Source organism: Amphibalanus amphitrite, unplaced genomic scaffold, assembly GCF_019059575.1.
Source record: "Amphibalanus amphitrite isolate SeventyFive unplaced genomic scaffold, NRLGWU_Aamphi_draft 000103F_arrow, whole genome shotgun sequence".
In the NCBI taxonomy this organism is placed as follows: domain Eukaryota; kingdom Metazoa; phylum Arthropoda; class Thecostraca; order Balanomorpha; family Balanidae; genus Amphibalanus; species Amphibalanus amphitrite.
In genome coordinates this window covers 1,050,952-1,068,493 of record NW_024881598.1, presented here as the reverse complement: position 1 = coordinate 1,068,493, position 17,542 = coordinate 1,050,952, and the positions used below count along the sequence as shown (strand labels likewise).

The 17,542-nt window shown below is 45.8% G+C and overlaps 1 protein-coding gene across 1 annotated transcript in view; it reads right to left on the bottom strand.

Annotated features, from left to right (window-relative positions):
- Positions 1-1,718: 1,718 nt before the first annotated feature.
- LOC122380662 (potassium channel subfamily K member 13-like) overlaps positions 1,719-17,542 on the bottom strand; it is a 30,271-nt gene continuing 14,447 nt past the window's right edge. Inside the window, exon 3 of the mRNA XM_043364026.1 lies at positions 1,719-2,090. Coding sequence (XP_043219961.1) covers positions 1,917-2,090 — 174 coding nt within the window. The 3' untranslated portion in view covers positions 1,719-1,916. The remainder of the gene's footprint in view (positions 2,091-17,542) is intronic.

Here is a 17,542-nt window from a genome sequence, read left to right as displayed (position 1 = left end):
AAATGGCGTGAATAGAATTAGCATACTATAAGATTGCGTGAATAGGGTGCCGTAGAGTGGCGTGGAATGATAGTACGGCATTTGGTAGCACAACCTTTATAAGATTGGGCCCAGGTCCAAAAATGCTTGGACAAACTCACATACTGACAAACAGGCTCAGCCGAACTTTTCTTCAGCGACCCACCAATGGGAATTTTCGGATGGCATTATCGCATGCTTTTGATCCTCCAATTCTGGATAAAGGTGACGAGAAAAAGGCAAAACATTGTCATAACTACTGTTTCAATATGACTTTAAAAAAAAAAAATTGGCGACAGCTAGACATCGCGTAGGTGACAGTTTTTGAGTTTTATTCACATCTGTACGTTTAACGTGTCGTGAAGCAAGAAAACACCTAAAAGTTAAACTTATTTGAGAACGAACGGGAAAAAACTGTAGTAAGTTTGCACTAATCCAATCATTGAAACCGTTTAGCCTATTACCACCGGAATCTCACGCCAACGAGGCTTGAGCCCGGCTCTTATATGAGCTCTTATATGGCTTGAGCCCGGCTCTTATATCAATTTATGAAACTTGAGCCCGGCCTAAGGTCAGTTTGAAAAGGTCCCGTGGTCAGGTGAACCGACGTCTTACCAGTCCGCACAGCACGAATCACTTGCCACAGCGCACCTGTAATTGCGCGGCCACTCCCAACGAACCCGACAGATCACATTAACCGTGTTTACATAGGGTTCCCTTAATCTTCCCCTATTTGTCTCTTAAATGTCCCTTATAAAGGAATCCTCTGTCTCCTTTACCTCGCTTCACTACAAATATGGCGCAACTAAGTCATTCTAGAAGCAGTTTGCAATTGTTACTTACCTTTAGGGCTCTCCCAAATAGCTTCCAGACTAGACACTGAGGTAAAAGTGATAGCACATGAAAGCTCAAAGCAAGAAAAATCAGAAAACTATCTGGCATTTAACATACTTTAAACGGCTGAGCTATTATTCAAGTAGGTATAATCACATCCACGGCAATATCAGAACACCGCACCTGTCGAATTTCCGCCTTGACTTTCTGCCGTTTATGCGTTAATGCCACTTAAAAATCCTCAGTCGGCGCACGTGCGCTTGTCGAGTCGGGGACCACCATTCGGACGATTCGGAACTGCCGGCCAATCAGCACGCCGCTTTTGTGATGTGATAGTTTGAGAACCACTGGATATGGTAGCGTAGCAGCTTTTGGAAAGGCGCTACGCTACCAAATCCTCCCCTATTTGTCGCTTAAAGAGGGAATTGAAGGGCAGGATAAAATTACTTCAAAATATGAATTGTTGAATTTCGAGTATCAAATAAGCCCAATTTATATTGTTTACAGCATAAACGATGCTTAGTATGCTTCTAACAACAATAGCGTCCATAGCAACGTTACACGCGAGCGCTATGATGCCTAAAATTCGATCTGAAAATAGGGGAGAAATAGGGGAAGATTAAGGGAACCCTATGTAAACACGACTATTGTTCCATTACATGGTACCGCCATTGCCACTGGAACAGTGTCTGGTCGGATTGTTTGGCGTGTGTCTGCGGACGGAGCTCGCTGGGCCAGCTCTCCGGGGCCGCGCAGACCCGCCAAGGACACTGAATCGGGCCGGCACCGGCACCGGCACCGGCACCGGCACCGGCACCGGCACACCCCCCCCCCCCTCCCACACACACACACACACACACGGCCTATCAGAATGGTGTGCTGGACGGGCGGGCTGCACCCCGGCAGACAGGTGGCGGCAGCCCCAGCGCCGCCGGCCGCCATCGACCGGACGGTGCACCGTGCCACTTGCCACTCGGTGGCATCCGTCGGCCGGCCGCACGCGCGGCTGACTCCGTCCGCTGAACAGGCCACACCAGTTAGTAAGCACGCACCGCGGTCACGCACTAGTCCTCTCCGTCGAGCTTCTTGCTGGCAATGGCCACCGAGCCCAGCGAGCTGATGTTGACGCCCGACATGTCGAGCTCGTGCTCGGCGGCGCGCGCGCTGGCCAGCGCCGAACTGGCCCGCGACTGCAGCGCGCTCTCGTACAGCCGCTTCTGCATCACGGCCAGCGACACCTGTCGATCGGAGAGCAGCTGTCAGGCTCCGGGCCGACTGCCCAGTGCACACGCTCCGGGCCGACTGCCCAGTGCACACGCTCCGGGCCGCCACCTGCGCAAAGCTCGGCGCAAGTATCGTATTGCTATGCATATCCCGCGGCTACTGAGGGGGGGGGGGCCTTTGATCACCCCTCCGGTTTTTTGCGAATATCAGAAAAACGGCGGCGCAGAGCTTCGACGTTTTTGGCACATATGGTACCTCTTTTCTGCACATTCTGTAAAAGTTTTAGAACACGGTCGTCGGTCACTTAAGTTCAGGTCATGACCAGTGACCTCACCTCGCTCAGAAGCAGTTTCAATGCCTGTCATAGCAGGGGCATTCCACGATAGACCGTACTACTTTTTTCTAATCTGACACTCTGCTCTCATCTCTCGGATTTTGACGAAAATTCGTCTCAAAGGCAATCGGGGGCTCTGAATTCGCCTGTACCAATTTAAGGCTGATCAGATACCCTTTTTTTTTACCTATAGTGTACAACATTTGTTGGATTTTCCTGGAAGCGGTAAGTTTGGTGGGGTGTAACTCTAAGACGGATATTCAAATGCCAAATGCTATACGGCATTGAACTTGTAATGAAACAAAGATTAATATATTTTTGAAATGCTGAAAAATAAACTGTTTTTGATGTAGGTATGACGTGTCGAGTTTTCTTCATTGGCATTTTTGGACTTCGGGACCATTTTTTTAAATTTTGATTTCTTTAAAGAAACATGTGGATTATTGTTCCATAGTATGGAAAAAATGGGAAAGTGTTCTTTCTATAAACGCACTTATTTTGCGTTACGATAATAGTTTCTAATAGCTAGTGCTTTCAGGAGGGGCGCATACAAATGGCATGGTAAAGCTGTCTAGTGACGTCAAGGGTTACTGAAAGTTCCACTGAAGACTGAGTCATTTGAAAAAAAAAAAATATGAAGAAAGGGTTCATCCGACCCTCTCCCTTACAAGCGCTTACATTGTTTTGGACATCAATGACCATAGCTGTCCAAGATGGAACTTACAGGACGCATTCGTAGTATTCTCCAGAGGTCTCACAGCTTGTATATCAGTCAACTTTCTAAAGGTCACATGAAGTCAGATCGGTCACGTGACCTCACCGTTATAAGACAATGGGGAAATATGGAAACTGTTATTTTCGCACCTAGAATGATCTAAAACTATTTTAATCGCGCAAATGGTATCGTGATTTCATGCACTTCTTGCAAGGTCCGACACTTCACTTTTGCATTGTTGACCTTGTGTGACGTCATTTATGACGTCACTACGGTCAGAACTAGGAGTTTTTCGTCTATAACTCCCGAGCGTAATTCTTTTTTCCACCCAAAGGAAGGCGCTATACGGAGAATATCCCATTGCGTCATTGAAAAGTGACTTACACCTCTCACCGGCCAGCTGGCTGCGTGGTGTAGTGGTGAGCACACTCGCCTCGTGATCTAATAACTAGGGTTCGATCCCCGCCGCCGGCCGAACTTTTTGGCGCGTTGTAGGTTAGGTTGTAGGTTTGTAGGTTGTAGGTTTGTAGGTTGTAGGTCTGTAGGTTAGGTTGTAGGTCTGTAGGTTAGGTTGTAGGTTAGGTTGTAGGTTGTAGGTTTGTAGGTTGTAGGTTAGGTCAGGTGAGGTTAGGTTATGTTTGTTTTTGTTTGGTTTGTTTACCAAGAAGCATCTTCGGGTATAGCGCCTTCCTTTGGTTGGAAAAAAGAAACACGCAACTCCCGATCTGAAAGTCGGAAAAGCCACCAATGCACAGTGGGGATTTTCCGATCTAGCGCGTCTTAATTCCACAAATCTTTTTTGGATTTTTGTTTATTTTTTTGTGTGTCAGTGGGGCTAAGAAATGTCTGAATTTTTCATATATGGCATTGTTTTATCTCATGGTGTGTCAAAAGTGGAAATAGCCGGTGCGCCGTCTGGCAACCCGGCAGCCCGCCGCCATAGGGAAATTCATGCTTTTTGTCGCTTTTTTCGCTCCTTATGAGTCACTTTATCTAATTAGAGCTTAATTAGGAAGGAGGCGGATCACTTGGACGTATTTGGGTGCCGAATACGTTGTTTTGGAGCCAAAACTTGAAAAATCCTATCCGCCCAATGCCAGTTTTTAAGAGTATACATGCCCAAATGAACATTGAGCGCGGCCGTATTCGGTCGGTTTTCCGCGACCTTTTGGCGAAATCACCTTATTTATTCAACCAGGGTGGACTAATTCGCTTAACTAGAAATAAGGCGTTGAAGAGAATTATTCAAGGAATAGAGCTGTGCAAAAATATATTTTTTGTATTGTTACAACTGTATCCGCCCTCGAACGATAAATATGGTTGGCGCACCTGAAACAGATCCCGTGGGAATGAGTTTGGACTTGGCTGGATCTAATATTAGCGAGTATCTGCTAATGCAGCTTCTTGGCTTGCACAGTATGCACACAAACATACATGCTTCCTGCCCTTGGATTGTTCCTCACTTGAATGAAAATTTTGCTATGATAATTATTCCAAACAGTTAACAGGTTTTAGTGCAATGCAAAGTCGGAACCGTCCCGCGCCGGCAGTCTCCAAGGCGGCGCGTAACGGCCGCCGCCGGCTGCCGCGCCGCCGCTCTGGCAGGGTGTTTGACTTTAAACCCCTGTTGTAAGAAAAGTTGTAGACCGATTTACTTGATTCTTGCATGACAAGATCCGCCGTTCAATTCTTAGCAGGTACCGAAAATTTGACGTCAATGGCACGATCCGCCGCCCATATTGCGGTACTGCCATCTATTGACAAGGCTGGAGAACTAAAGCCGGGCGGCTATTTCCACTTCTGACACACCATGTGTATTTCCACAGCAAGACTTGGAAAAATGCGCCCAAAGTTCACACTCATGCGTGATTACTCAATGGGCTCAGTAAGGCCTGAAAGTATAGCTCAATTTCATTGTCCTGTCCTGTTGGTTTTATTCTTGCGAAATCTTAAAGTTGCATATCTTCTGAAAGGCACTTTTATTAGGAATGGAATGGCAAACAGAAAGTATGCCACAACCTTACTAAGGTATGTCACAAAAATGCCATTTACAGAAAACCCTTACAGACACCGTGTTGAAGGAATGGTATTTTAAATAAATGTAGGAAATCAACAATGTTTTCCACACTTTTCCACTCGGAAACATATCCTATCGAATTCGCCACTTTCTCCTGCACAAGACAACGCCTAGCTTGGCTGCCGGAACTTGCCTGAACACGGAATATTCACATTTGTGAAAAGCGATAATGTGAACAAATATATTGCACAAACCGGTTTCGATATTACTTCATCAGTGTGCAAATATATATATAAAACACACAAAATACAAAACCGAGTGTTCACCCCTTGCACGGTATTTTGTACACTAAACTTGTTTCACTACGGTCACACTTTTTCTTTTTTGCTACAACCTGACCAATCTTCTCCCCAGTCTTTTCCACAATCTGAATATCGGAGCACTTCAACATCTTTGATGATAGACGCGTTTACATAGGGTTTGTTGTAAGCTTATATCTCCGTCCGTGATGTTGCAAAAGATGCCAATGGTGCTTAACAATTTACAAAATGATCCCCTCTAAATATTTGAAGACCACTGCAACGAAATTATCGCCAAATTAACGGGCTAGAGCCTCGTCAAATATGCTATGTAAACCGGGTTAGTGCTTCACAATTCTGTGATCTGGATATTACAACTATAGCGTTCTTTGTATTTCCGTTTGTTTCGTTTCCCGTCCTATTCTTGATCCTTTGTGCCTTATTATAGCATTCAATTATAAATGCCCTGGGGTACCTCAAACTTCTAAAAACGTCAGTGATATGATCACATTCTTCCTTCAGATTTTCGGGACTACATAGTCTCATCGCACTGAGGAAGAATCCAATCACTACCCCCGATTTCGTTCCCCTGCTATGAGCTGAAAATAAATGAATATAGTCCTCTTTGTTCGTGATTTTCCTGTACACTTTGTATCTGATGCCGCTGGGCGTCCTCTCAATATGGACATCTAAGAAAGGTAGAGTATTGTTAGTTTCTTCTTCTAATGTAAACTGGATCTTCTTTCGACAGCGTTCAGCTCAGCTATCTTTTCACTAAGATCAAGATTGTCTGGCACAACTAACAGAATGTCATCAACATACCTATACCAAACAACATCACCTCCCATGACATTAAAATAATGGTCGGTCTCCATCATCTCCATGTATAGACATGCCGCCACTGGGCTTAATGGGGACTTCCTTGGGAATATTCACATTAGAGTATCTTAACCCGCGCCCTGCTGGGGGGGGGGGGGAGGGTTTGAACACCCCCTTGTGGTTTTTCGCCCGCGCCGCCGTTTTTGGTACACCTTATCATACATCAATTCTACACATGTGAAAATTTCAGACCAAGGTCATTCAAGGTCAGGTCACCAGGCACTTGAAGTGACCTCACCTCATAAAAAGTTTCAATGTCTGCCATAGCTACACCGAGGGACCGATCGCTTTGAAACTTTCAGCGATTGCTAAGAGCAATAGCATGTACAAAATATATATCTCAGAATTTTGATACAGATGACCTAAGGTCAGGTCAATTTTGCGACCTCCCCTAAGTCAATGGGAAAGATTGAAATGCGCCTCTTCTGGACGCAAGACATTATAAACACTCCCAAACACTGAATTATAAGTGGTTTAGACACACTGAACATGAAAACGGTGTACGTGACCCCTGTTTATGCCCCTGAGGTCATCTTAGATCACGAATGGTACCTAACAGTGTTTCGCAAATAGCTTTTGATAGAGGCATGCTAGAGCGATGAAAACGCCTTAGATGTATTCAGCTCGACGATACGGATCGACTGATATGCAACATGACCCTTTCCGGTCAGGTCATGACCTTGATCTGAGGTCAAATTTTCAAGTTGACGTTTCAAGGTCAAGGTATAGTTCATTCGATGCGTCTTGACGAGAGGAACACGATGCCGGTAAAAGTAAGCTTGTACAAGGCTTGGGTCAAAAGTTATTGCAGAGAAACTGTTTCCGAAAAAATCGGTTATTTTGCTTGGTACTTGCAAAAGTACTCGGTTCTTGCCAATGTACTTGGTACTTGCAGTAGGGAAACTTTCCACTCTACTCCCGCCGCCCTTCGGGATAATTCCGGGCTCGTCGGGTAGGAAAACTTGCCACTCTACTCCCCCCTTCGGGATAATTCCGGGTTCGTCGTGTAGGGAAACTCATGCCACTCTATTCCCCCCTTTGCACAGTGATGCAAATGGGGTTCACGAGTGGCAATAAATACCCAAAACTCAAGTTTACCAAATCGAGTTAATTGCGATATGGCCGAGTAGACAAATGTTTGGGGCATCTGAAATCACATGGTTTTCATGTTTTTGTCAAAACCGGCCTCGTGTATAATCGTCAGAAGTCGTGACATTTTCTAGGTCGTAAAATGACGGTCAGACACTCGCGAGTTCAAACGCCGCTGGTTTGCGTTCATTTCGTACAAATTGAAAAAATTATGCATGGGAATGATCCTCAAAGTCTCTGCTTCTAATACCGGGTCACAAAAAGCCGTGTCTCATTCACTTTGGCGGTAATCTGACTATTTGTCATCATGTTGCAATCGCAGTTTTTTACTAAGAAAAAAATGCTTTCGTTTCACCTACAGCACTTAACACAGTGTGTGCCCGTTAGTCCACCATACCATAGCCTTCCCTAATCATTTCTGAGTCGCATCGTGAAAGAATTAAGGCGCTAGCACAGGGCTGACCGGCGCTACAGAGGTTTTTGTCCAGGCGGTCGGGTGCCGCAGTGGGCGCGCAGTGGGCGGGTGGGTGCCGCCGCGCGGCGTCCGGGCGGCGCGGCGGCGCGGCCGCCCGGGCCGCCCGCTGCCTGTGCCGCGGCACCCGACCGTGCGGATGAAAACTTCTGTAGCGCCGGTCAGCCCTGTGCTAGCGCCTTAATTCTTTCACTATGCGACTCAGAAATGATTAGGGAATGCTATGATATGGTGCACTAACGGGCACACACTGTGTGAAGTGCTGTAGGTGAATTGAAAGCAAATATTTTTGGTAAAAAACTGCGGTTGCAACATGATTACAAATAGTTAGCTCACCGCCAAACCAAAATAGATACGGCTTTTTATGACGTGGCATTAGAAGCAGCAGGTTTCGGGGTTCATTTTCATGTATAATTTTTGCAGTTTGTATGACATGAACGCACGCTAGCGGCACTTGAATTTCAAGTACCTGACAGTCATTTTACGACATCGAAAATGTCTCGACTTCTGACAATCCTACACGAGGTCGGTTTTGACAAAAACATTAAAATCATACTTTTTCAGACACCTCAGCCAGTTGCCTGACTGACCATATTACGATTTATTCGATTAAGTGAACTTGAATTTTGGGCCTTTTTCGTATTTATGGCCAGTCGTGAACCCCATTTGCATCACTGTGCTTTGGGATAATTCCGGGTTCGTCGGGTAGGAAAATTTGCCACTTTACTTCCGCCCCCCAGTTCCCCACCTAACTCTACTCCCCCGAGATAATTCCGGGTTTGTCGGGTAGCAAAACTTGCCACTCTTCTCCCGCCTCCCCCCCCCCCCACAGCCATTTGTTATCAATCGGTGTTTGTCCCGTGTCAATCGGTCGTCAATAAGCCGAGATATGCACGGCGCATTATTTCAATCGGCGCCGATCAGAATCTTAACCTTGCAGGCAGTGTGGGGGGGGCATTTTTTTTGCCCCCCCCCTTTAGTTTTTACGATATATTTCGAGAACCGCCTTGCCGATCGTCACCAAACTTTCAGTACCCTCCCGTGAATAGCTATTGCACATTGTGACCAAAACTTTTTCCAAAGGCTATGATAGGTTGGACGCTAATGACGTCAGAGTGACGTCATTTCTGCCATTTTCGACCCAAAAAAGGTTTAGCGAGAAGAGCTGTCAGGCCTACAGCTTTAGAGATACAGAAGATAGTTTGAATTTTTTGGATTTTGACCCCCAAAAATCAAAAAATAGATTTTTTTAATATAATAGCCTAAAAATGCAAAAAGTTTCTGAATTTCGAAAAAATGCATATATCTGATAGTCCCTACCGTTTTCTATCTACATACCAAATATTTGAGATCGATACCTCTTTTTTGGCCAAGTTATAGCGAAAAAACTGTTCAAAATTGATGACGTCAAATTTTCAAGCTCAATTTTTAGTAATTCTAGACCTCGTAGCGCAAAAAAAAGACCATCATTAGACTCCCCGTGACGAGCTGCATCGAATCAATGCCCATTTTATGCAAAAATATCAACTTTGAAATTTGACCTTTTTTGACCTGACCTTGACCTGACTTCCACCAGAAAGTGACCTAAACCGTACCTGATGGTCTTATAACCAACACCATTGAGTTGGAAATGAAAAACTGCCCATAAAACATGCATCGCACAACCTTAGTAAAGTTGTGTTCATGTGGTGACCTTGGTGACCTGACCTGTGACCTGACCTGGTATGACCAGTGACCTCTAATAGCAACATATGTACTAGACAACTGACGCCCTATCGCTGCTTTTCGACAAAATGCGTTTACTCGGTGTTATAGCGCTTTCCCTAGAAGCCCCGTGAACGGCGAAACATTTTATCTTTGACCTGACCTGTGACGTCATCGGTGACCACGAGGTCAATGAAATTTGGTTTCCTGCGACAAATTTGACAGGGCTATCGAACCCCGTTTGAATTTTCCGGATCCGTCGAGTAGTTTCGGATATACGGGGGGAGGGACAAAAATGCCCCCCCCCCACCGCGCGGAAGGTGGCCGGGACGCCCACCGCCTGCCGGGTTAAGAACGGAGGGACCCACGCTGATTTCTGGCCGTATCTCACTTTTCCTAGATGTACGTCAAACCTACGCATTTAAAACTACATATTCTACAGCCGAATCTTCAAACTGAAGGTTCCTCGCTCACAATCGCACGTGATTCAGTCGCATTCCTGTGAGGCGCGCAATGTTGAAGAGATGTATGTAGGTATTTCCGCGGATATCTCGCAGGCCCTAAGAGAAAAAGCTCGCTGCAAAAACTGACCGCTTCAAAAAATCCGGAATCCTACTCTAATAAATAACTAAACAAGATATCCTGCGCTCGCTCCGCGTCACTTTGGCCACAAAAAGATTTGGGAGAAAATTTGGGATCGATTGGTGTTTTTCCGGTGACGATCGGACGTCTAGAAGCTTCGATATTCGCGGAAAACTTGCTGAACTTGCAAAAGTACTTGGTACTTGATTGGTACTTGCAAAAGTACTCGGTACTTGCCAAAGTATTTGGATCTTGCTTGGTATTTGCATAAGTACTTGGTACTAAATTGGTACTTGCAAAAGTACTTGGTACTTATTTGGTACTTGCAAAAGTACTCGGTACTTAACAATGTACTTGGTATTCGCTTGGTACTTGCAGTAGGAAAACTTGCCACTACTACCGCCCCCCCCCCCCTTCGGGATAATTCCGGGTTCGTCGTGTAGGAAAGCTTGCCACTCTACTCCCGCCCCCCATTTCAGGATAATTCCGGTTTTGTCGGGTAGGGAAACTTGCCACTCTACTACCGCCCCCCCCCCCCCAGTTCCCCCCGACTCTACTCCCCCTTCGGGATAATTCCGGGTTCGTCGGGTAGGAAAACTTGCCACTCTTCTCCTGCCAAAACTTGCCACTCTTCTCCCCCCCCCCACAGCCATTTGGTATCGATCGTTGTTTGTCCTGTGTCAATCGGTCGTCAATAAGCCAAGATATGTACGGCAAATTATTTCAATCGGCACCGATCAGAATCTCCAGAACGGAGGGACCCACGCTCATTTCTGGCCGTATCTCACTTTTCCGAGATGTACGTCAAACCTATGTATTTAAACTAGGGGAGAGTGGGGTAATTTGGCCGCTTTTTTTAGAAAACCATGTAACTAAAAATCGACAGCACCTTTCTGCATTTTCTCAACGCTGACAGGTGTGGCATGCATTTTACTTTCCTGGACAGTAAGCTTAAAATGATAGGGTGACTACTTATACTGAAATTGTGACGTATTACAAAGGTCTGCAAAGCGGCCAAATTGCTCCACTAGCAGGGTTATTTGGCCAGGGGTGTGGGGCAATTTGGCCGGTGTTAGTTTGAGGCCATGATTTTTGTTATCGGCGATTCAGCTTCACATTCAGCAATGACGCGTGTCCTACGACGCATTTGAAGCATTTTGGAGGTTGACTCAGCCGTCACAGGGGTCGAAAATAGTCAAAATAGCGGCTCTAGATGCGATGACAGTTTTTTACGAATAGCTTTTGAAATTTGAAGTAATCAAGCTAGGCCAAAACTAGAAGTACCATCGTAATTCTCTCGTCATTCCGCATCGAAACATGTATGTGTTGACCTCGACAGGTCAAGGTCAAAGGTTGGCTGCAGGTCACGTTACCTCAGGTCGCTTGACCTCAAGGTTATGTGAGTTCAAGGTCATCATGTATATCATTCGATGCGCCTTGACGAGCTGAACAGGGGCGTCGCCACGGATTTTTGAGTGGGGGGGGGGGACAATGAGACCATTTGCGCGGCTATATCTTTTTCTGTAAGTATTTATTAGCAAAAAACGTTAGGTAACCGTTAGGGTGGCACTAAAACGGGGCTAAAATTTCGTTTTGAGAATTTTCAACGGGACGGGCAGCCAATCTGTTCTACCACCCGAGAAAACGTTGTGTGTAAAATATTTTTGGAAAATATGTTTATTTAGAGGTAGCTCAACCAGGTCAAAGTTCGCATTTTTGTGAAAAACACAACTTTGCCGAAATTTTAATTTCCACGTGTATTTCTGATGTTCACAATGACATTGGACGTTGCCAAGACTTAATTGAAACACTTCAGCACCTAAAGCTCAGATATATAGGTACATAAAATAGAATAGTTATATGAGGTATATATTTCTTTTGAAGGTAATTGCCCATGAAAAGAGAAAGCGGTATCATCCGTAATCAGCCAACACTTGTACACATCATTCGTCGGCTAGTCTTGCCTACTTAGAAGTTTCGATCGCCTTGCGTGTGTCAGAATGCTTGCGTCTTGCTCCTCGACGACCTACATGAGGAGCTGTTGTTAGTCTTTATCCTTCGTGGGGGTCAGATCGATTTCCTGGCCATCAACAAAATGCCTCGTTCCGCGAAGTCGTAGAGGCGTGAAGAGACCTCATGTAGCGCATGGTGGCGTTGTAGATTGGCTTGACCTTCCTAAGAATCGGATCCTTCAAGAGGAAGTCGGTGTCCATATACCGAGGATGCTGAAAAAGCTTGTGAAGCCAGTTGTGATATGACGAAGTCTGCCGTGGACTTGCTAGAGACTGAAGCTATAGTATAGTATGTAGATTCAACCATGGGCTCGACGGGGGGGGGGAGGGGTACTCGGCCCTCTCCTTCTCTCGTAACGATGCAGCCATCTCACGTTTAGTGGCAGCGATCGTTATCTCCTCCATTAGAAGTTGAGGGCGACCAGCCTCTCATTTAGATACCAGAGGTGACGGCTGAAGGCAATGGCTGTCGCCTTGGACACCAATTCGAACACCAATTCGTCCAATTCGTACTCCAGGAGGGACTTGAGGAAGTCGAGATCTTGCGCTGGTGCAGACGCCAGAAGCGGTGCATTGAATCGAGCCGAAAACTACGTTGTTACCACAAAGGTCACGATTCGCTGGCGGCTGGAGGCTCTTCTTCTTAGTCGTAGTGAGCCGGGATTGTGCTCGAAAGAGGTAAAGCTTCATAGCGTAAATGGCATTGGTCAACCAGCACACATGGAGCATATCGGGGCGAGCGATCTTCATACCTCGTTTCGGAGCACCACCGAGGACAGTGATGGCCAGCTCCAGCATCTCACGGTTGTCGGGTGAGTGCTGGTGGTCAAGGATATGTGACCGAACTGTGCAAGAGCATCACGCGGGTTGTGGAGGTGGGACATGTCTCAGTTTTTGAAGGTTTATGGCTTCGTAGTTCGTTTTATCTAGACGCCCAATTTTTATGGAAGCGCTTAAACAAAACAACGTCCGGGCCGCTGGACGGGCCGAGGCAGGCTGAAAATGTCTTTATAGAACAAACTCGTAAATGTTGTGGCAAGTCAGGTGGAGCAAGTCCTGCTCGAGCCGCTGCTCGATGATCGTGCAGGCTCCTGCATTAAGGCCGGTGTTCGATGCACTTGTGTCAAAACTGAGCGCTTTCACTCAATCCTTCAACTCTCACTCATCGAGAAATTCTAGAACAGCGTTTGCTGCGGCCTGTCAGTTTGTGCCTGGCTAGCGAAAAATGTTCTGAAATGGCTAAGCAAAACACAACTTATCTTTTTCACGTGCACATCTTCTCCCTGACATCACGAAGACACGGAGACCTGCCCTGTGGCCGTACACTTGCAGTGTCCCCCTCCGCATCAGTGACCGGGGATACATGAGCAGAGTAAATGCGTATTACAAACGGTTCACAATACTCAGCGAAGAAAAACCATTCCTGATACGCATTTATTTCCTCATGTAACCCCGGTAAGTGCTAGCAGTCTCGTGACCCTTCCCAACCATCGTAATACGAGAGAAGAGCTGAAGCTGCACACCTGGCAGCGAGCTACCGTCACCGAACAAAATAAGCTTAACTACGCTGAACGGCCATTGGTTGAATCATGCATTGCGTCACAGCGCGTTTGCGGCGAGAAACACTGTGGTTGTGAAACAAGTAGGAAGGCATCTATCATTCATTTAAACGTGTTACAGCTCAAATATGACAATGCTTGGAAAGGCGCGACGCACATCTGAATCCCCGTTCACAATATACGTTTTGTCAATATGTACCAAGTATGACCCCATTGAGCTACCTCTAAATATAAATATTTTTTGATAAAATTTCATACAGATCATTTTTTCGTGAGGTAGAACAATATGGCTACCCGTCCCGGTTGAAATTAAAAAAGTCGAAATTAAGTGCCACCCTAGTAACCGTTGATGACGTCACATGCCCTTACAGCTGTCCAATAGGAAATATGGCATCAAGGTAGTCAAAGTTGGTCATGAATTATGTCCTTTATGGTATAATTGACCGTGACGACTCGGCCGTCCCAGCATAGTGACTCTGAGCGCATCGGCCAAGTTGCCCCGCTAGTCCCGGCCAAATAACCCCACGTTGCCATTCTGATAATTTTTATCTATAAAGTCGTCATGGCTGTACAGAACTAGATGAAATTGCTCTTAGAACCGCTGAACACCCTCAAGAATGGCGTTATAATGTTGGAATTCGCTTACAGCCCAAATACTACATGTTATACAAATTTTAAACGGAAGTAAAAGTTACCATTTTCTAACGAAATTCACGTTTTATTGATTTTGAATAAAACTAAGAACTCTAACTAACCACTTCGCCACCGCGACAACACATCTAAGGCAGCTTAAATATCGTTAACTTAAAACCTGGCTTCAATAGACTCCACCAAGGGCGAGGACCGAACGTATGAGCTGGTGATAAGGAGGTTGGTGGTTCGAATCCACTCGGCGACTTCAATTTTTGTGTCATCTGTCATTATATGTTTTTTGGATACATTTGCAACGGCGTGCACCTAAGAAATCAGAGGTAAGTATTCTTCTAATGAACATGTTGCATAAGAGAAATATTTGCAGTCCAACCGATCGGTTCGCTTTCGGTATTTTCCAATGGTTTAGGTTTGTATTTGGTTTGGTATCGGTGTTCTGATTTTCTGTGATTGACATCACTAATGCATAGTGCATACTATGCGGGCGTAGCCAATGGAGACAAATGGTGCTGGGCGATGGCCATTGATCAATATTTCTCATTGCCAATGGGTGATAGCACGCAACTCCTGCTGGATATGACAGGGGCGGCGCTGATCTTTTGATAGTAGGTGGGCACTTGGCAAGGTAAAGTACCTAAAAGTAGCGAAAACTAAGATGAAAAGTAAAAAAAATCACACGCTGGTTAGCAGGCCATTAGATAGTTTTTCGTGTAAGAATCACCATGCACAAAAAGAACATCTTGGCATAGCTGTTAGCGTATCACGGGACGAAATTCTCCATTTCCAGCCGTCACGGAGCGTCATCTATGTATAGGAGCAATGCCCTAACTATAGCTTTTACATATTTGCCGCCAGGGGGATAAATCCCTTAATTGGAATCTAGTTAAAGTCAAAAATATTTATATTAGACGTATATGAAGATAACTCGGGACTGATTGTTAAGTTGCATGCTCACGGCGGGCTATCCCGGAGGGCTGTCATCGATGAACTAATACAGGAATCCGTTGTCATTCGAGTGTGTTTCATAATAGCTCTTCCGACTTTGACGATTATCAACAGATTGGTAGTTTGGGTACAGACTGCAATCAAACTGCAGCCAGTTCTTTTGCCAGTGGCGGCGGATTCGATTTTGGCGTGGGGGGGGGGGCAAGATCCCAGTCGAGATGATGTCATAGGCAGATCCAGAAAGGCGTTTTCGACGCTGTAGGGGACATACCCCCCCCCCCAAAAAAGTATCCAAAATCAAAAAACTCCTCGGATTTCGATTCCTTACGGATCTACTGCTGAACAGTATAAAGCAAAAAAAAAAAAAATCCTGATAAAAGTGTTATCATTAGGAAACATAAGGTACGTTTTGTCTCTTTCGGGCGATGCAGGGGCCAGGGGAGGGAGAGTAAATATTTGCTTTAAATGCCCGCTCCCTGGATCCGCCAGTGGACGATGTAACGCTTTTCGTATTGCTGTATTAGAAAAAAGCTCCAATGGAAAAAGTTGTGACCTGATCGCATATCAGATTTTGAAGAACGGTTCCAAACCTTTTGAAGTAGGCGAGCGCTATTCTTCAATGAGGTAACTCGTTACCATTTTCTCTGTTCATTTTACGTTCGATTTCCGTTTAACCTTCCTTTAAAAAGTATTTCTGAGACAGATATCAACTGAAACTAACTCACAGCGGGAGGAGACCGCTCAAACATTCAGAGACAGTCGGTCGCATCTAAACCTATTGGGACAGCGATCCGCCAGAAACCCTCCCCAAGGCAGTAGTTTGCCAACTAAGCTCACCGAGACGGGCTGTCTCGATGGGTTTATACAGTTAGCCTACAGCAAGGCTTAACTAAGGCCCAAACGCTCGTCAAGCTGGCGACGGAGGGCTGAGGTGAGGGAGCGTGGTGGTGAGCTGGGGTGAAGGAACGGTGGACTGGAACGAGAATCCTGAAGTTCTGGGTAGGGCGTTTCTTTATTAGGACTTTAGGGTGCGCTGACTGCGGTAAGGTCCAAATTATCACACCAAATTTTGCCACGACATCTACCGGTTCGGGCACTCGAGAATCAGCGGCCAGTGATATCTGCAAAGACGAAGCATTTCCAACCCAGCTTCAGCCTGGTGTCAGGGACAGGGTGCCTCAGGTGGCTTTAATTACAGTTGCACATACCAAACGACCTCAGTGCAGCCAGTCTGTGGCCGAAAGCATTCAGAACAGACTTCAACAAAAAGTGAGACAAGGTTAGTGCTATCGTTAAGTGCCATTATAGACTTGGGCCCCGTTGGCTTGACCCACTAGAAGGTGGTAGTTATCGGACGCTGCGGGGCATACTCATTTTTCCAAAATGCCTCAGATTTTGCTTTCGTGTTCATAGGCGGCGGAACGGGGAGGGCACCGGGGCACCGTGCCCCCTTTGATTTTGGCATTTTAACGTTAGCCCTGTGAGCGTTGCATGGAAAGAATGGGACCAAAAGTCGGCAGTGCCCCCATCCCCCCCTTAATTGAAGGTGTTCCGCTGCTTACTGTTCGTTTTTGATGCTCTTTATTCTATAGTCAGCCTTTAGACAGAGGGGGGGGGGGCACTAATGATCAGTGCCCTAACCCTCAAAAGTTTCCAACATTAATTTTTACTTTTTTAATAGTGAAAACTGAAATAATGCGGATGCTGAACTGTGAACATCCAGTTTTCACACTGGCCCCACACAAGCCTCCGAATGCCCAAAGCAGATCTCTGATGACTGGCCTTTGGGTGTCATACCATACCGTGCATTGGTCAATGTCGTCAATGTGTACTACCTCGGCGTTTACCATTTTATGCGCTGGAAACTGTTGCGCTCGAAAAAAAATCAGGGGAGTGGCTTATTACGAGCGCTCATCAGTCCTAACTACCCGCAAGCGAATGGCTAGTGCTTCCGTCTCCGCTCGCTTGCGATTTGGCACTCATGTAGGTACAAAATAGAGGCAAACGACCACTGAAGGTATGAGTTGCGTCTCTTGCACACATCTATAAATCGAATCTGAAAAGACAAAAAAAAAAATGATAAAAAGCGGAAATTGTTAGCATTTACACATATTCAAAAGGCACCGTTGGACAAATTGTAGGAGCGCATAGCTGCAATATCAGGTTATGGAAATTTTCCTCATGTTTAGGGCGCAAATTATGGAGGGG